This window comes from Eleutherodactylus coqui, chromosome 4 (genome assembly GCF_035609145.1).
Source record: "Eleutherodactylus coqui strain aEleCoq1 chromosome 4, aEleCoq1.hap1, whole genome shotgun sequence".
Taxonomy (NCBI): Eukaryota; Metazoa; Chordata; class Amphibia; order Anura; family Eleutherodactylidae; genus Eleutherodactylus; species Eleutherodactylus coqui.
The window spans coordinates 240,204,948-240,223,915 of NC_089840.1; the positions used below are offsets into that span (position 1 = coordinate 240,204,948).

The 18,968-nt window shown below is 44.5% G+C and overlaps 1 protein-coding gene across 1 annotated transcript; it reads right to left on the bottom strand.

The window, feature by feature from the left end:
* Positions 1-17,715: 17,715 nt before the first annotated feature.
* On the bottom strand, positions 17,716-18,684 carry LOC136626647 (olfactory receptor 10A3-like). Its single transcript, XM_066601666.1, has one exon. The coding sequence runs from the start codon at positions 18,682-18,684 to the stop codon at positions 17,716-17,718; it is 969 nt and encodes a 322-aa protein (XP_066457763.1).
* Positions 18,685-18,968: the final 284 nt, after the last annotated feature.

An 18,968-nucleotide genomic window follows, 5' to 3' on the forward strand; every position in this document is an offset into this window, starting at 1 on the left:
TACCAGGAATAATGTACATGGAGTTCTTCAGGTTAAAGGCAGAGATGATGCTCTGGGTAACATATGACAGTGCTGTTAGTTGTCCTTGGGCCAGTTTAATGGCTCGTCAGTGACGTGAACTGTGAGCAGTATGCACCTTCGTTTTGGCCCAGGTTATGAGGGTATTCTGTGGCTCTGGTGTCCGCAATTATAGCTCTGCTCCTTACGGTAAAATGAATATGTCTGTGTTTTACCTCTCGTGTCTCAGCCACCTCGCAGGGACTCTCCTGTGACACGCAAAACAATCCACTTGCAGGAATACAGCTTATTGTGGAAAAAACTTGCTTTTTATTTTCTTTATGGTGCTTGAATAATACAGAGAACGCGTTTCGGTTATGAAACCTTGTTCACCTCTGACTTACAAAGCCATTATGCAAACCTTAAAAAGGTTTAGTGAAAATAAGTGAATTAAAAACATATGTGCAATTAACCCATGGCAATCTGCTATTTCAATTACCAAAACCTGTCCCTCCTGCAGGAACTTGTCTTGGTTTCTACATATATGCATAGTATATCCAACAATACATAAACACGAACATTTATCTATAATATGCTCCACTTAATAACATGAGATATGAATCAATATGACATCGTTACAGAAGCAAGAAAAAATAATGAATAAAAATAAAAATAAAACAATGAAAAAATGAAAAGGACTTTCCAGCAGCAACACAGAAATTAGACACAAATTGTTAATATGAGGTAATGCGAGTAGCAACATATTGTAATTAATAATAGTACATTATATGTTATTGGCCAAGTAGGATTATGTTGGGATTAATAACTATTTTTTAAATAAACAGTATCCACTGTAACTAATAAATGTATAAAAGGTCTGTTTTATAATTCATTCCTTTCGGGAATCTTGTGTTTAAGTTTAATATCCAAAACGCTTCCCTTTTAAACACTTTATCCGGGTTAATCGTTCCTCTCTTTTTGTTTGTAACTTTTTCAATGCCAAAGAATGAGAAAGTATTTAAATTTCCTTTATGTTTCTCACAGAAGTGTTTTACCGCACCTGAACTATTCACATTATCCTTTTTAATATCACGAATATGTTCGTTGATACGAGTCTTCAACTTTCGTGTAGTGCAACCTATGTAGTTCAGATTACACTCTCTGCATTGAATTATATAAACTACATTAATAGTGTTGCAGTTAATAAAATTGTAAATCTTATACTCTCTATTGTTATCGCTGTCAGAAAAGGTTTTTCTTTTGTCCACTAAGTGACAGACAGTACACCTAGGATCTCCGCAGCGGAAAAAACCTTGAAATTTCATCCATTGCGGTTTTTCTTTTTTGGAGGAAAAAGTACTGGGTGCTATAAGATCTCCCAAGTTTTTACTTCTTTTTGCAACACATTTAATCCCTTCTTTTAATATCTCATCAACAGTGTTATCCTGTCTTAAGACAGGCAAAAATTTGAAAAATATTTTTTTGATCTCATAAAAATTCCTACTATATGCCGTAGAGAAAACCATTCCCTTGTTATTATTCCCTTTTTTCTTTGTACATTTATCTTTAAGTAATTCTTTTCTATGAACTGTTTCTATTTTAGTGCATGCCTCATTTAATGATGACTGTTTATAACCTCTCTGATGCAGCCTATTTCTGATATCCACTTTAGCTGCATCAAAAGAAGCATCATCTGAACAGGATCTTTTTGCCCGTATTAGTTCCCCTACGGGGATAGCTTTGATAGTTTGTCTAGGATGTCCACTATTAGCATGTAATATGGTATTACCTGCTGTTATTTTTCTATATAATTTGGTCTCTATTCCTTTAATACAATTACCCCTTAAGGTTAAATCAAGGAACGGTACTTCCACATCATTATGTGTCACAGTAAACTGTAAATTCACAGAATTATTATTGATATAATTTTCAAACTGACCAATTTGTTCATGCACATCATTTTGTTCCGGACCCTTGTTCCAAATAATTATTATGTCATCAATGTATCTTGCATACCACACCATGCGGTCAGCAAACGGATTGTTGTGATTAAATATAAAGGAATCTTCCCACCAACTCATAAAGAGGTTGGCTATAACCGGAGAAATTGACCAACAATTTTTCTTACAAATTTCTGGAGCCCCGATGGGGTCTAAATTTTCTCCGGTTATAGCCAACCTCTTTATGAGTTGGTGGGAGGATTCCTTTATATTTAATCACAATAATCCGTTTGCTGACCGCATGGTGTGGTATGCAAGATACATTGATGACATAATAATTATTTGGAACAAGGGTCCGGAACAAAATGATGTGCATGAACAAATTGGTCAGTTTGAAAATTATATCAATAATAATTCTGTGAATTTACAGTTTACTGTGACACATAATGATGTGGAAGTACCGTTCCTTGATTTAACCTTAAGGGGTAATTGTATTAAAGGAATAGAGACCAAATTATATAGAAAAATAACAGCAGGTAATACCATATTACATGCTAATAGTGGACATCCTAGACAAACTATCAAAGCTATCCCCGTAGGGGAACTAATACGGGCAAAAAGATCCTGTTCAGATGATGCTTCTTTTGATGCAGCTAAAGTGGACATCAGAAATAGGCTGCATCAGAGAGGTTATAAACAGTCATCATTAAATGAGGCATGCACTAAAATAGAAACAGTTCATAGAAAAGAATTACTTAAAGATAAATGTACAAAGAAAAAAGGGAATAATAACAAGGGAATGGTTTTCTCTACGGCATATAGTAGGAATTTTTATGAGATCAAAAAAATATTTTTCAAATTTTTGCCTGTCTTAAGACAGGATAACACTGTTGATGAGATATTAAAAGAAGGGATTAAATGTGTTGCAAAAAGAAGTAAAAACTTGGGAGATCTTATAGCACCCAGTACTTTTTCCTCCAAAAAAGAAAAACCGCAATGGATGAAATTTCAAGGTTTTTTCCGCTGCGGAGATCCTAGGTGTACTGTCTGTCACTTAGTGGACAAAAGAAAAACCTTTTCTGACAGCGATAACAATAGAGAGTATAAGATTTACAATTTTATTAACTGCAACACTATTAATGTAGTTTATATAATTCAATGCAGAGAGTGTAATCTGAACTACATAGGTTGCACTACACGAAAGTTGAAGACCCGTATCAACGAACATATTCGTGATATTAAAAAGGATAATGTGAATAGTTCAGGTGCGGTAAAACACTTCTGTGAGAAACATAAAGGAAATTTAAATACTTTCTCATTCTTTGGCATTGAAAAAGTTACAAACAAAAAGAGAGGAACGATTAACCCGGATAAAGTGTTTAAAAGGGAAGCGTTTTGGATATTAAACTTAAACACAAGATTCCCGAAAGGAATGAATTATAAAACAGACCTTTTATACATTTATTAGTTACAGTGGATACTGTTCATTAAAAAATAGTTATTAATCCCAACATAATCCTACTTGGCCAATAACATATAATGTACTGTTATTAATTGCAATATGTTGCTACTCGCATTACCTCATATTAACAATTTGTGTCTAATTTCTGTGTTGCTGCTGGAAAGTCCTTTTCATTTTTTCATTGTTTTATTTTTATTTTTATTCATTATTTTTTCTTGCTTCTGTAACGATGTCATATTGATTCATATCTCATGTTATTAAGTGGAGCATATTATAGATAAATGTTCGTGTTTATGTATTGTTGGATATACTATGCATATATGTAGAAACCAAGACAAGTTCCTGCAGGAGGGACAGGTTTTGGTAATTGAAATAGCAGATTGCCATGGGTTAATTGCACATATGTTTTTAATTCACTTATTTTCACTAAACCTTTTTAAGGTTTGCATAATGGCTTTGTAAGTCAGAGGTGAACAAGGTTTCATAACCGAAACGCGTTCTCTGTATTATTCAAGCACCATAAAGAAAATAAAAAGCAAGTTTTTTCCACAATAAGCTGTATTCCTGCAAGTGGATTGTTTTGCGTTTATTCAGAGCCAGAAGTAGCCGGATGGCAACAGCTTGTGAGTATACTTGCCTGCGGAACTGAGGTGTGCAGCACATGAAGACAAGGTGGGACTTTTGTTTTTTACTCTCCTGTGACAGGCTGCAACTCGCCTCTGGATCCAACAACTCTTCTGGTAGCTTTCGGCAGCTCTGTGACTGCAATGCTGACAGGGATCTTTCTTCTCCCGGTAATCCTCACTCACTTTCTATACACACTAACACTGTCTCCCTCACTCTCTCTAATGAACACTTGAAGATTCTAACTATGTCACTTGTCTCACTAACCCCTCTCAACTATACACATGGTCACACTGAGAAACTATAAGGTTCACTTGTATAACAGCTGACTTACTGACAAACTGTCTCCACACTTTACTGTCCTGATCTGACTGACAATCTTCTTGCTATTACTATGACATGACTCCTCTCCTACCTCTCTCTCTCCTCACTCCCCAAACCTGCATTACACTCCTCCCAAATGACACTTCACTGGCTTAGAGTTAATCAAAATTCTAACTGCCGACAACCAATGAGAATTAACTGGCTACCTGGCAGATTATTAATAGCTCTGTCATAGGGCAAATTAAGTAGTGTTAACCTATGCTAGTTATATGTGAACTGAGTGCCACCATTTAAAGGCAAGGTGCTATTATAGGACCCATTTGGGCCACTACAATAGGGGGAAAAAAATTGGCATATCATTGACGGGAACCCCTAAAAAATTGCCAATTGGTGTAAAAATAAAAATTGCTAATGTTCCAGCTCAATTGGATAATGTTAGGACCTGCCTCATCAACCTTAAAGTATTCTAAAACTGCTATTTTTCTAAAAAAAAAAAAGTTTTCTGCTATACAATTTGAATGGTTTATCCTAGGAACGTGTTATTTTTTTCAGCTTTGTAGAAAATGTTCTTGGCTTCAATTTTTACTTCTACAACTTGTTTGACAAATGCACAGATTGGAAGATATTTGGCTTTTTCGTGGACAAGACCCGAAAAATCGACTTTGTCAAAAACATTTGCCATTATTATGATAAAATTATTTTTTAAGCCTGTCTTCGTTGTCCATTGAAGTCTTTGCAGTGAAACCTATCAAAGTAATATTTTCATATAAGTTTTTTAAATGTATATTTTTAAAAATATTTTTATATAGAGCTGTAAATAATAATGGATTCAGAACCATCGACTTTGTCCTCTAAACTTACAAGTGGTGTAAGTTCAAGGCAGAAAAACAAGATTTTTCTTATTGGATATATGCCCCATCAAATAACTGGCAGTAAGCTGCATCCAATAGTCAAGTATTACGCAGCTTGTTTTACATTAAACGCCAAGTTAAACTAGAAAGCAGAGATGCAGCAAGGCTTACAATCCAGGAAGTTCTACTTTTTTGGCAGAAAGCTAAGATACCTACCAAACATTTGAATGATTGTATTGCAAAGTTTGAAGAACTTCACTAGGGGTGGACAAAACTGCAAAAAAATGCAACCAGAAGCATAAGTCAGGCTCAGAGTAAGAAAGCGGAAGCTTTTAAGTCAAATTTTAATGACCTATTTGATACTGCACACTAGAACGCACTGAAGAACACAGATGAAGAGGACAGACAGTTTTTTCTCCTTCAGATACAAAAGGGATGTACTTGCTGCATGGAAGGGGTTGATCCAAAATTGCTACGAGCGCTGTTCATTCTTCTACTCATAGAAATGTAATATTGACTCCTCACATGCAGCCAGTACATCCCTTTTGTCTCTGAAGGAACAAAAACTGTCTGTCTTCTTCATTTGTGTTCTTCCTGGTGTGCAATATCAAACAGGTCAACAATAGAGATGAGCGAGCGTACTCGTCCGAGCTTGATGCTCGTTCGAGTATTAGGGTGTTCGAGATGCTTGTTACTCGAGACGAGCACCACGCGATGTTCGAGTCACTTTCATTTTCTTCCCTGAGAAATTTGCGCGCTTTTCTGGCTAATAGAAAGACAGGGAAGGCATTACAACTTCCTCCTGTGACATTCCAGCCCTATCCCACCCCCCTGCAGTGAGTGGCTGGGGAGATCAGGTGACACCCGAGTATTAAAATCTGCCCCGTCCGCGGCTCGCCACAGATGCATGCTAACAGAGATCAGGGAAAGTGCTGTCTTGCTGTAGCTGCTATAGGGAGAGTGTTAGGTGTTATATTCGTCTTCAAGAACCCCAACGGTCCTTCTTAGGGCCACATCTGACCATGTGCAGTACTGTTGAGGCTGCTTTTAGCAGTGTTGCACAATTTTTTTTTTTTTGTATATCGGGCGTGCAGACCATAGCGTCCTCAGTCTGCAGTCATTTTACAGAGTATAGGGGCAGTACTGGTGAGGCAGGGACAGTGGTACAGGGAAAGAGGTATACTGTCTATATAGGCAGTGGGCTTTTTCAAAAAAATTGGGGAAAAATACTATATTTGGACTGCCTATGACCGTCTTCAGTTTCCTGCGTGTCTGCTGGGGGTAGTAGTCGCTAATTAATACCCAGCTAAGCGTTACAGCAGGCTTGCGCATAATTGTTTCCTGGCTCTGCTGTGCACTCCGTTACATGATCGCTGTCATCCCGCCAGAGGGAAACAGTATACATATATACGCTGCATACGGTGTCTGTCTGCTTTTTCACCTCACCATTTTAAAAAATTGTAGCAAAATACTTAAGGCCTACCACTGCCCTTTGGCCACTTGACTGGTTCTGCGCTGTGAATTCCAGTAGCTCAGTCATTCGCACCTAGGTCTCACGACAGGCTTGTGCATAATTCTTTCCTGGCTCTGCTGTGCGCTCTGTAAGCAAAGTCAGCCTCCAACCACAGGCCAATAAGCGACACATTTAATTACAGCGTTCTGTTTCTGTTCTACTCGTAATACACCATGCTGAGGGGTAGGGGTAGGCCTAGAGGACGCGGGAGAGGACACGGAGGCCCAAGTCAGGGTGTGGGCACAGGCTGAGCTCCTGGTCCAGGTGTATCGCAGCCGACTGCTGCGGGATTAGGAGAGAGGCAAGTTTCTGGTGTCCCCAGATTCATCACACAATTAATGGGTCCACGCGGTAGACCTTTATTAGAAAATGAGCAGTGTGAGCAGGAAATAGATATGGAGGGGAGCTACTACAGTTAAAAATTTTCTTCTTTATTGAATAAAACAAAGCATACAGCTCACAGGTACACGCTGAACGCGTTTCGGCAAAAAGCCTTTGTCAACAGTGTGAGCAGGTCCTGTCGTGGATGGCAGAAAGTGCATCCAGCAATCTATCGACCACCCAGTCTTCTACGCTGTCCACTGCTGCAACTCTGAATCCTCTGGCTGCTGCTTCTCCTTCCTCCCAGCCTCCTCACTCCATTAAAATGACACATTCTGAGGAGCAGGCAGACTCCCAGGAACTGTTCTCGGGCCCCTGCCCAGGAGGGGCAGCAATGGTTCCTCTCCCACCGGAGGAGTTTGTTGTGACCGATGCCCAACCGTTGGAAAGTTCCGGCAACTGTCTCAAGAGCTTTCAGTGGGTGAGGAGGATGATGACGATGAGACACAATTGTCTATCAGTGAGATAGTAGTAATTTCAGTAAGTCTGAGGAAGGAGCGCACAGAGGATTCGGAGGAAGAGCAGCTGGACGATGAGGTGACTGACCCCACCTGGTTTGCTAAGCCTACTGAGGACAGGTCTTCAGAGGGGGAGGCAAGTGCAGCAGCAGGGCAGGTTTGAAGAGGCAGTGCGGTGGCCAGGGGTAGAGGCAGGGCCAGACCAAATAATCCACCAACTGTTTCCCAAAGCGCCCCCTCGCTCCATGCCACCCTGCAGAGGCCGAGGTACTCAATGGTCTGGCAGTTTTTCACAGAGTTCAGACGACCAACGAACAGTGGTGTGCAAGGTTTGTCGCGCCAAGATCAGCCGGGGAGCCACCACCACCAGCCTCACCACCACCAGCATGCGTAGGCATATGATGGCCAAGCACCCCACAAGGTGGGACGAAGGCCGTTCACCGCCTCCGGCTTGCACCACTGCCTCTCCCCCTGTGCCCCAACCTGCCACTGAGATCCAACCTCCCTCTCAGGACACAGGCACGGCCGTCTCCCGGCCTGCACCCACACCCTCACCTCCGCTGTCCTCGGCCCCATCCAGCAATGTCTCTTAGTGCAGCGTCCAGCCGTCGCTAGCGCAACTGTTTGAGCGCAAGCGCAAGTACGCCGCCACGCACCCGCACGCTCAAGCGTTAAACGTGCACATAGCCAAATTGATCAGCCTGGAGATGCTGCCATATAGGCTTGTGGAAATGGAGGCTTTCAAAAACATGATGGCGGCGGAGGCCCCACGCTACTCGGTTCCCAGTCGCCACTGCTTTTCCCGATGTGCCATCCCAGCCCTGCACGACGATGTCTCCCGCAACATTGTATGCGCCCTCACCAACGCGGTTACTGCCAAGGTCCACTTAACAATGGACATGTGGACAAGCACAGGCGGGCAGGTCCACTATATCTCCCTGACGGCACATTGGGTGAATTTAGTGGAGGCTGGGACCGAGTCAGAGCCTGGGACCGCTCACGTCCTACCCACCCCCAGAATTGCGGGCCCCAGCTCGGTGCTGGTATCTGCGGCGGTGTATGCGTCCTCCACTAAACCACCCTCCTCCTCCTCCTCCTACGCAACCTCTGTCTCGCAATCAAGATGTGTCAGCAGCACGTCGCCAGCAGTCCGTGTCGCGCGGCGTGGCAGCACAGCGGTGGGCAAGCGTCAGCAGGCCGTGCTGAAACTACTAAGCTTAGGAGAGAAGAGGCACACGGCCCACGAACTGCTGCAGGGTCTGACAGAGCAGACTGACCGCTGGCTTTCGCCGCTGGGCCTCCAACAAGGCATGGTCGTGTGTGACAACGGCCGTAACCTGGTGGTGGCTCCGCAGCTCGGCAGCCTCACGCATGTGCCATGCCTGGCCCACGTCTTTAATTTGGTGGTTTAGCGCTTTCTGAAATGCTACCCACGCTTGTCAGACCTGCTCGGAAAGGTGCGCCAGCTCAGCGCACATTTCCGCAAGTCCAAGATGGACGCTGCCACCCTGCGGACCCTGCAACATCGGTTTAATCTGCCAGTGCACCGACTGCTGTGCGACGTGCCCACATGGTGGAACTCTATGCTCCACATGTTGGCCAGGCTCTATGAGCAGCGTAGAGCTATAGTGGAATACCAACTCCAACATGGGCGGTGTAGTGGGAGTCAGCCTCCTCAATTCTTTACAGAAGAGTGGGCCTGGTTGGCAGACATCTGCCAGGTCCTTGGAAACTTTGAGGAGTCTACCCAGATGGTGAGCGGGGATGCTGCAATCATTAGCATCACCATTCCTCTGCTATGCCTCTTGAGAAGTTCCCTGCAAAGCATAAAGGCAGACGCTTTGCGCTCGGAAACGGAGGCGGGGGAAGACAGTATGTCGCTGGATAGTCAGAGCACCCTCATGTCTATATCTCAGCGCGTTGAGGAGGAGGAGGAGGGGGAGGAGCATGAGGAGGAGGGGGAAGAGACAGCTTGGCCCACTGCTGAGGGTACTTATGCTGCTTGCCTGTCATCCTTTCAGCGTGTATGGCCTGAGGAGGAGGAGGAGGAGGATCCTGAAAGTGATCTTCCTAGTGAGGACAGCCATGTGTTGGGTACAGGTACCCTGGCACACATGGCTGCCTTCATGTTAGGATGCCTTTCTCGTGACCCTCGCGTTACACGCATTCTGGCCACTACAGATTACTGGGTGTACACACTGCTCGATCCACGGTATAAGGAGAACCTTTCCACTCTCATTCCCGAAGAGGAAAGGGGTTCGAGAATGATGCTATACCACAGGACCCTGGCGGACAAACTGATGGTAAAATTCCCATCCGACAGCGCTAGTGGCAGAAGGCGCAGTTCCGAGGGTCAGGTAGCAGGGGAGGCGCGGAGATCAGGCAGCATGTACAGCGCAGGCAGGGGAACATTCTCCAAGGCCTTTGCCAGCTTTATGGCTCCCCAGCAAGACTGTGTCATCGCTCCCCAGTCAAGGCTGAGTCGGCGGGAGCACTGTAAAAGGATGGTGAGGGAGTACGTAGCCGATCGCACGACCGTCCTCCGTGACGCCTCTGGCCCCTACAACTACTGGGTGTCGAAGCTGGACACGTGGCCTGAACTCGCGCTGTATGCCCTGGAGGTGCTTGCTTGTCCTGCGGCTAGCGTCTTGTTGGAGAGGGTGTTTAGTGCGGCTGGGGGAATCATCACGGATAAGCGTACCCGCCTGTCAACTGACAGTGCCGACAGGCTTACACTCATAAAGATGAACAAAGCCTGGATTTCCCCAGACTTTTCTTCTCCACCAGCGGACAGCAGCGGTACCTAAACAATACGTAGGCTGCACCCGCAGATGGAAGCATCGTTCTCTATCACCATAAAAAACGGGGACCTTTTAGCTTCATCAATCTGTGTATTATATTCATCCTCCTCCTCCTGCTCCTCCTTCTGAAACCTCACGTAATCACGCTGAACAGGCAATTTTTCTTAATCCCACAAGGCTCAGTCATATTACTTTTGTAAACAATGTTTATACATTTCAATTCTCATTAAAGCGTTAAAACTTGCACCTGAACCAATTTTTATTTTAACTGGGCTGCCTCCAGGCGTAGTTACAAATTAAGCCACAGTAACCAAAGCGATTAATGGGTTTCACCTGCCCTCTTGGTTGGGCATGGGCAAATTTTCTGAGGTACATTAGTACTGTTGGTACACCAATTTTTTTGGGCCCTCGCCTACAGTGTAATACTAGTAATTTTTATGGGCTTCGCCTGCACTCATACTACAGCAAGGTGTGTGGGGTTGGCCTACACTTTTGCTACATAAATGTAACTGGCCATTTCCCACCAACATGGTTACTGTTAACGTACATATTACCAGTCTGACTGGGGCATGCACTGTGGGCCGAAGCCCACCTGTATTGTATGTGACGTTAGCTCTGCTGAGCAGGGCTCTGCAATGGGATACATTTATGAACCGCCGATGAGTTCCAGGGAGCCACCCATGCTGTGGGTCCACAGGGACTTCACATTAGGGATTTGTACCTGCCAGTGTCTATGTATTAAAAACCCCGGTCAGACTGGGGCATGCAGTGTGGGCCGAAGCCCACCTGCATTTAATGTGACGTTACCTCAGCTGTGCTGGGCAATGCAATGGGATTTATTTATGTACCGCCGGTGGCTTCCTGGGACCCACCTATGTTGTCGGTCCACACGGAGTTGTAACTGCATGTGTCTACTTATAAAGAACCCCAGTCTGACTGGGGCATGCAGTGTGGGCCGAAGCCCACCTGCATTTAATCTGACGTTACCTCAGCTGTGCTGGGCAATGCAATGGGATTTATTTATGTACCGCGGGTGGATTCCAGGGAGCCACCCATGCTGTGGGTGCACACGGAATTCCCATTGCGGAGTTGTACCTGCCTGTGACTACTTATAAAAAACCCCGGTCTGACTGGGGCATGCAGTGTGGGCCGAAGCCCACCTGTATTTAATCTGACGTTAGCTCTGCTATCCGGGGCACTGCATTGGGAAAACTACAGGAGTAATACAGCGCCAATGAGACGTGCACAGCTACGCTAGCATTGGAGTCCGCTGTAGGCACGCGAATGCTGAGGGTTTCTGCAGAGGCCTATGTCCTGGGTGCAGTGAAAGTCCGCTTCCTGCCTAGGATTGCTGAAGCTGTGGGCCAAGGCCTATGTCGTGGGCGCGGTGCAAGTCTGCCATGTTTGACCGGTCAGATCAATTTTTGGTTCATGTCTTGGGTTTCCTAGGACCCACCTATGCTGTTGGTGCAAACGTAGCTCCCATCGCGGTGTTTGACCTGTCTGGCACAAAGACACTGACTGACGTGGGTAGGGGGCAGAGCACAGACGGCTTTCCCCTTGCAGTGTCGATTGAGCTATGCAACACCTTGACAGAATGAATAGTGTGTGGCACATGGGTTCCCCATTGCTATGCCCACGTGTGCAGCTCCTGATGGAGGTGGCACAGGATTGGATTTCTCATTGCTTCTGTACAGCATTGTGGGCTATTGCCCCGCCCCTTTTAAAGAGGGTCGCTGCCTGGCCCTGCCAATCCTCTGCAGTGTGTGCCTCCGGTTCCTCCTCATGGCAGACGCACTTATAAATAGACATGAGGGTGGTGTGGCTATGAGGCCAGCGTGTGGCATGAGGGAAGCTGAAGGCTGCGCAGGGACACTTTGGTGTGCGCTGTGGACACTGGGTCATGCGGGGGGGGGGGGGGGGTTGGGCAGCATGTAACCCAGGAGAAGTGGCAGCGGAGTGTCATGCAGGCAGTGATTGTGCTTTGTTGGAGGTAGTGTGGTGCTTAGCTAAGGTATGCATTGCTAATGAGGGTTTTTCAGAAGTAAAAGTTGTTGGGAGGGGGCACTCTTGCCGCTATTGTGGCTTAATAGTAGGACCTGGGAACCTGAGATGCAGCCCAACATGTAGCCCCTCGCCTGCCCTATTCGTTTCTGTGTCGTTCCCATCACTTTCTTGAATTTCCCAGATTTTCATAAATGAAAACCTTAGCGAGCATCAGCGATATACAAAAATGCTCGAGTCGCCCATTGACTTCAATGGGGTTTGTTACTCGAAACGAACCCTCGAGCATCGCTGAAAGTTCGACTCGAGTAACGAGCACCCGAGCATTTTGGTGCTTGCTCATCTCTAGTCAACAAGCCTTGACTTAAAAGCTTCCACTCTCTTACTTTGATCTTGAACCACACTTCTGGTTGCATTTTTTGCAGTTTTCTCCACTCCTAGGGATGTTTTTCAAGCATCGCAATACAACTCTACTCTAACTGCAATCCTGTCATCGGGACCTGAAGTAATCAAGTCCTGATGACAGCACCAAAACCATAGGCTGTTAGTAAAAGCCTGTTTCGGTTGCTTCAGCTGCTTTTTAGCTTGTAATCCCCTGCAGAGAATAGGACATACATTTGCATTGCTACTGCATAGAGCCAGGCAGTGTTATGTAAATTTATTATAGGCAGTCGCAGAGGGGTTAAGCAAGCTCCTGGACCTGTTCCAAATCACCTGGCACCCATGGCAACTAAACTTTACTAGAGGTTTTGGTGTTCGTGTGCAGTGTTTTTTTTTCTGGAGAGGCAGCACTGTGAATTTCTACTAAAAAATACACCTTTATCTTATCTGTTCACAGAACATTTTCTCAGAAGCATTGGGGGAAATTTAGTTGGGCAAACTTGAGAAGGTCTACAATAGTTCTTGATAACAAGGGTATGTTTGTGGTGGCCTTCCATGAACCCCATTGTTATGCAGTGTTTTTCTGATAGTGGACATATATACAGAGGTGTTTATAGTTTACAGAGTCTTCTGTACGGCTTCTTATGTCACCTTTGGGTTCATTCTCACCTCTTTCAGGATTGCTCTTGGAGTAATCTTAACAGAATGCCCCCTCCTAGGGACAGTAACAGCAGTCCTGAATGTTCTCCTTCTGTGGAAATGTAATTTGTCTAAATGTGGATTGATATACATCTAACTAGAGATGAGCGAGCATACTCGTCCGAGCTTGATACTCGTTTGAGTATTAGGGTGTTCGAGATGCTCGTTATTCGTGACGAGTACCACGCGATGTTCGAGTTATTTTCTGGCCAATGGAAAGACAGGGAAGGCATTACAACTTCCCCCTGCGACGTTCAAGCCCTATACCACCCCCCTGCAGTGAGTGGCTGGCGTTATCAGGTGTCACCCGAGTATTAAAATCTGCCCGCCCGCGGCTCGCCACAGATGCATTCTGACATAGTTCAGGGAAAGTGCTGTTGATGCCGGAGCTGCTATAGGGAGAGCGTTAGGAGTTATTTTAGGCTTCAAGAATCCCAACGGTCCTTCTTAGGCCATAGAAATCGCAGATCGCACCTATCTGCGATCTGCGATTCCTGTTCTCTTCTCTATATGCGCTCAATGGGGCCGGCGGCAGCAGCGCCGACCCCATTGAGAACATACAGAAGACAAATTATTCTTCTCTGCCACAACTATAACAGCTGTGGCAGAGAAGAACGATGTTTGCCCATTGAATTCAATGGAGCCGCCAATACAGCAGGTTCCACTGAAAGCAATGGGCTGCCGGCGTGCGCGGGATGAATTGTCGGGAAGGGCTTAAATATATAAGCCCTTCCCTGCAATTCATCCAGAAATGTGTTAAAATAAAAAAATATATATATATATACTTACCTTGTCCCGGCAGACGGAGTTCAGCTGTGGCGGCCGGCAGTGGGTGTGAAGGGGGTGTGAGTCAGACTCAGCGCTGAGCCAATCAGGGGGCAGGTCTGACTCACACCCCCTTCACACCCACTGTAGGCCGGCCGCGCTGAACTCCGTCTGCCGGGACAAGGTAAGTATATACCGTATATACTGGCGTATAAGATGACTTTTGAACCCCGAAAAATCTGCTCTGAAGTCGGGGGTCGTCTTATACGCCGGTAATACAAAAAAAAGAAAGTGTCAAAAAAAAATCATTACTCACCTCCCCCGGCGTTCTGCGGCGCTGCTGCAGGCTGTCGCTCCCTCCTGGTCCCTGGCAGAGCATTGCTTTCTGGACGCAGGGCTTGAAATCCCCGCCTCCAGAAAGCTACTGTGATAAGCTAACACACGCCGTCAGCCAATTACAGCCATTCAATGACATCATTGTCATTGGCTGTGATTGGCTGAAGTCACGTGTGTTTTCTGGAGGCGGGGATTTCAAGTCCTGCGTTCAGAAAGCAATGCTCTGCCGGGGACCAGGAGGGAGCGACATCCTGCAGCAGCGCCGCAGAACGCAGGGGGAAGTGAGTAATGATTTTTATTTTTTGCTCCGCTGTATTCCCGGCGTATAAGGTGACAGTTGGGGGGTCGTCTTATACGCCCCGTCGCCTTATACGCCGGTATATACGGTATATTTTTTTTTATTTTTACACATTTCTGGATGAATTGCAAGGAAGGGCTTCTATATTTAAGCCCTTCCCGACAATTCATCCCGCGCACGCCGGCAGCCCATTGCTTTCAGTGGAACCTGCTGTATTGCCGGCTCCATTGAATTCAATGGGCTAACATCGTTCTTCAGAGGAGAACGATCTTTATGCTGACAGTGCACTGGGGGGGGGGGCACTCTTGCTGCTATTGTGGCTTAATAGTGGGACCTGGGAACTTGAGATGCAGCCCAACATGTAGCCCCTCGCCTGCCCTATCCGTTGCTGTGTCGTTCCCATCACTTTCTTGAATTGCCCAGATTTTCACAAATGAAAACCTTAGCGAGCATCGGCGATATACAAAAATGCTCGGGTCGCCCATTGACTTCAATGGGGTTCGTTACTCGAAACGAACCCTCGAGCATCGCGATAATTTCCTCCCGAGTAACGAGCACCCGAGCATTTTGGTGCTCGCTCATCTCTACATCTAACTTATTAGCAATGCTTTTGTGGCCTCAACAAATCTTTCTGGAGAAGAACAGATTTGACAACAACCAAGCTTTGTGTGCGTTTATTAGGTAAAGCACATGTTAAACAGAAACCTCAAATCTTATCTCCTTGAATTAAATACTTTTTTCTAATTAATTCTGGGAGAAGTCACTAAAACAGAGGTTCAATTATATTTTGCCCCCTGGACTATTGAAATCTTCTCATTATGCTCAGTAAAAGTGATAAATGGTATACAAATAAGAAATAAACAGTACAGCTGTTTGCGTTTGTCTATAATTCTGAAATAGCTAAAAATCTGACCATATTTTATTAGTCATCAGTGCAGAAATCCAGGTAAGTCCAAAATATTTCTTGTTTATTTTTCATTGGGACTACATTAAGCCTGGGTTCACACAGCGCGGATTTGCCGTGGTTTTGCTGCGGATTGCCGTTGCATATCTGCACTGCGGCAAAACCGCTGCGATTGCAGTGCAATGCAGCATAAATGAGTTTTGGCAAAAAGGTGTTCTCACAGGACGGATTTTTTCCGTACAGCCGCAGTGCAGAAATGCAACTGCGGCGTGGTTATAAAAGAAGCAGCATGTTCATTCTCCTGTCTTTTCCGCAGCGCTTTTTTGTCCATAGACCTCTATGGACGCAGCTAAATCCGCACCAAAATACGCTGCAAAATGTAAAAAAGCGCTGCGGAAAAAAACGCTTGTGGATTTTTCTGCAAGAAAATCCGCAAGCCAAAATTAACCTTTGAAGCGGTTTTGCCGCCGAAGCATTTCTTCTGCGGCAAAACCGCAACGGAAAAACCGCGGCAAAACCGCAGCAAATCCGCCCTGCGTGAACCCAAGCTTAGGCCTCGGTCAGACGACCGTTTTTTGCCGCAATTTGCGGATCGAATGACGGATCCGCATCCGCAAATCGCGTGACTGGGGCCGACGATTTGCCGAAAAATCTGCAGCTAGCAGCGTTTTCGGCGAAACGGGCCCGATCAAAGGAGCGCTGTCCGCCCATTGAAATTCAATGCAGCCGGCAATACAGCCGGCTCCATTGAAAGCAATGAGCTGCCAGCTGAGCGCAGGGACCAATCAGGGGCAGCTCTCAGCTGTCATTCAATAGCTGAGAGCTGCCCCTGATTGGTCCTTGCGCTGAGCCAATCAGAGGCAGCACTCACTCACCCATTCATGAATTCATGAATGGGTGCGTGAGAGCTGCCTCTGATTGGTGAGGGCTGTGACCAATCAGAGGCAGCCAATTCAGCAGGCGGGGATTTTAAATACTCTCCTGCTGAATACTACACAGAGCAGTTCAGGAGAACTGCCGGCCGCGGCTGAACTCCGACTGCAGGGACAAAGTGAGTATATTTTTTATTTTTACACATTTTTGGATGGTTTTCAGGCAAGGGCTTATATTTTTACGCACTTCCCGAAAATTCATGCCGCTCTCGCCGGCAGCCCATTGCTTTCAATGGAGCCGGCTGTATTGCCGGCTCCATTGAATTCAATGGGCGAACATCGTTCTTCTCTGCCACAGCTGTTACAGCTGTGGCAGAGGAGAACGATCTTTCTAGTATATGTTCTCAATGGGGTCGGCGCTGCTGCCGCCGGCCCCATTGAGCACATATATAGAACACAAGGAATCGCAGATCGCAGATAGGCGCGATCTGCGATTCCTCGTGTCCTATAATTTATCGCATATCCGCATAAAAAGCGGACATGTGACTGATCCCATTGCGAAGCAATGGTTCTATATATGCGCAGATCACATGCGCATCTGCAAATCGCGGCAAAAAACGGTCGCCTGACAAAGGCCTTACCAAACCATTATCCAAATAATAATAATGAAACATTCAATCTTTGAAACTTAAAGAGCTTTAGATTACCAAAGTACCCACAGTGCATAGTAGTGTTAGCCTTTCCATGCCATATAACTGCTGTCTGTTTGGACAGTGCTGCTCACATGATAAGCACTGGCCAATCATCGAGCTGTGCACGGTATTTATTATATAGTTAGAAAATGGTGGGGGGCATATTGGCCACCTGAAAACAAGTCCATGAACTGGTGGAATAGAGAAAGTATCAGAAAGATCAACTATAGAAAATGCACTGAAAACTGTCCCGAAACTGGAGGATTACTTTAAGCAAATGCTTTTCTATGGTTCTTCAAGCTTCTTATTTTTATTTTACTGTACAATATGTTACATTGGCAGCTAAGATACTTGCCTCTAGAACTTCACATTTCTGCAGTTTTGAATAAATAAACATTAATATTACTGATTAACTAATGTTTTAAGAGTATTTGACAACTGGCCTGTGCCTGCGATATTAATATGTTCTTTGTCTTTATGAGAACCTTTCTTATATCTTCATTCTTGAGACTATATATTATAGGGTTAAGCATTGGAACTAAGACAATATACAGTAGAGAAAAATACTTATCTAGTTTTGGTAAAAATGTTGACTTGGGTCTCATATACATGAAGAGTATTGTCCCATAAAAGATAATGACACAAGTCAGATGGGCTGTGCAGGTAGAAAATGCTTTATGTTGTCCTTTTGTGGATTTTATCTTCAGAATGGCGTTGATAATAAATACATATGATATTAAAGTAAGCATAAATGGTGCAATTGCTATTACTGGTCCTTCAATGTAACTTAATACGTGAAAAACAGATGTGTCTGTGCAAGCAATTTGTAACAATGGGTTAAGGTCACAGAAAAAATGGTTAATATTGTTATTTAAGCAAAAATACAGTTTTGATATTAATACAGTTTGTCCAGTAGGGGCTAAACCCCCCCAAAACCATGAAACAAATGAGAATCTAGCACATTGTTTTAAACCTATAAGTGCAACGTAATGGAGAGGATGACAGATTGCTACATAGCGATCATATGCCATAGCAGCTAGGAGAAAGAACTCAGTAGCAGACAAAGATAAAAAGACATGCATTTGTGTTATACAACCTAGAAATGAGATTGTCTTTATCTTGGTACAAAGCATAGATAATAATTTTGGTAGAATGTTCGAGATTGAAGCAATGTCAATGAATGAAAGATTTACCAGAAAGAAATACATAGGAGTATGGAGATGAACGTTTTTCCATATTAAAACAATTATAGTCAGGTTCCCACATATAATCATGATGTAGAGAAGTAGAAAAATCCCAAATAGTAGCATTTGGAGTTCCGGAATTTCAGAGAAGCCCTGGATTACAAATCCTGATGCATTAAATTTTTCTTCTAATTTCATTGCATGGATTAAATTTTCATATTTGCTTTTATGTCCACCGTGCTCTGTTGGCGAATCTATTACTGCAAACATGGGAAAGTAAAAAAAAAAAAAACATTTAAAGTTATGAAATATAGTTGCAATCAAATTATCCAACCACCATTGCCAATTAAGTTTAGTTTTCACATTTACAAGCTTTCAGGTATTTGCAAAAAGCAACCAAACAAGAACAATTTTAAATAGATCAATACAACTAATATAACAAATGGTTTTATCCAACTATTACCCAAAATGCCACTTTTAAA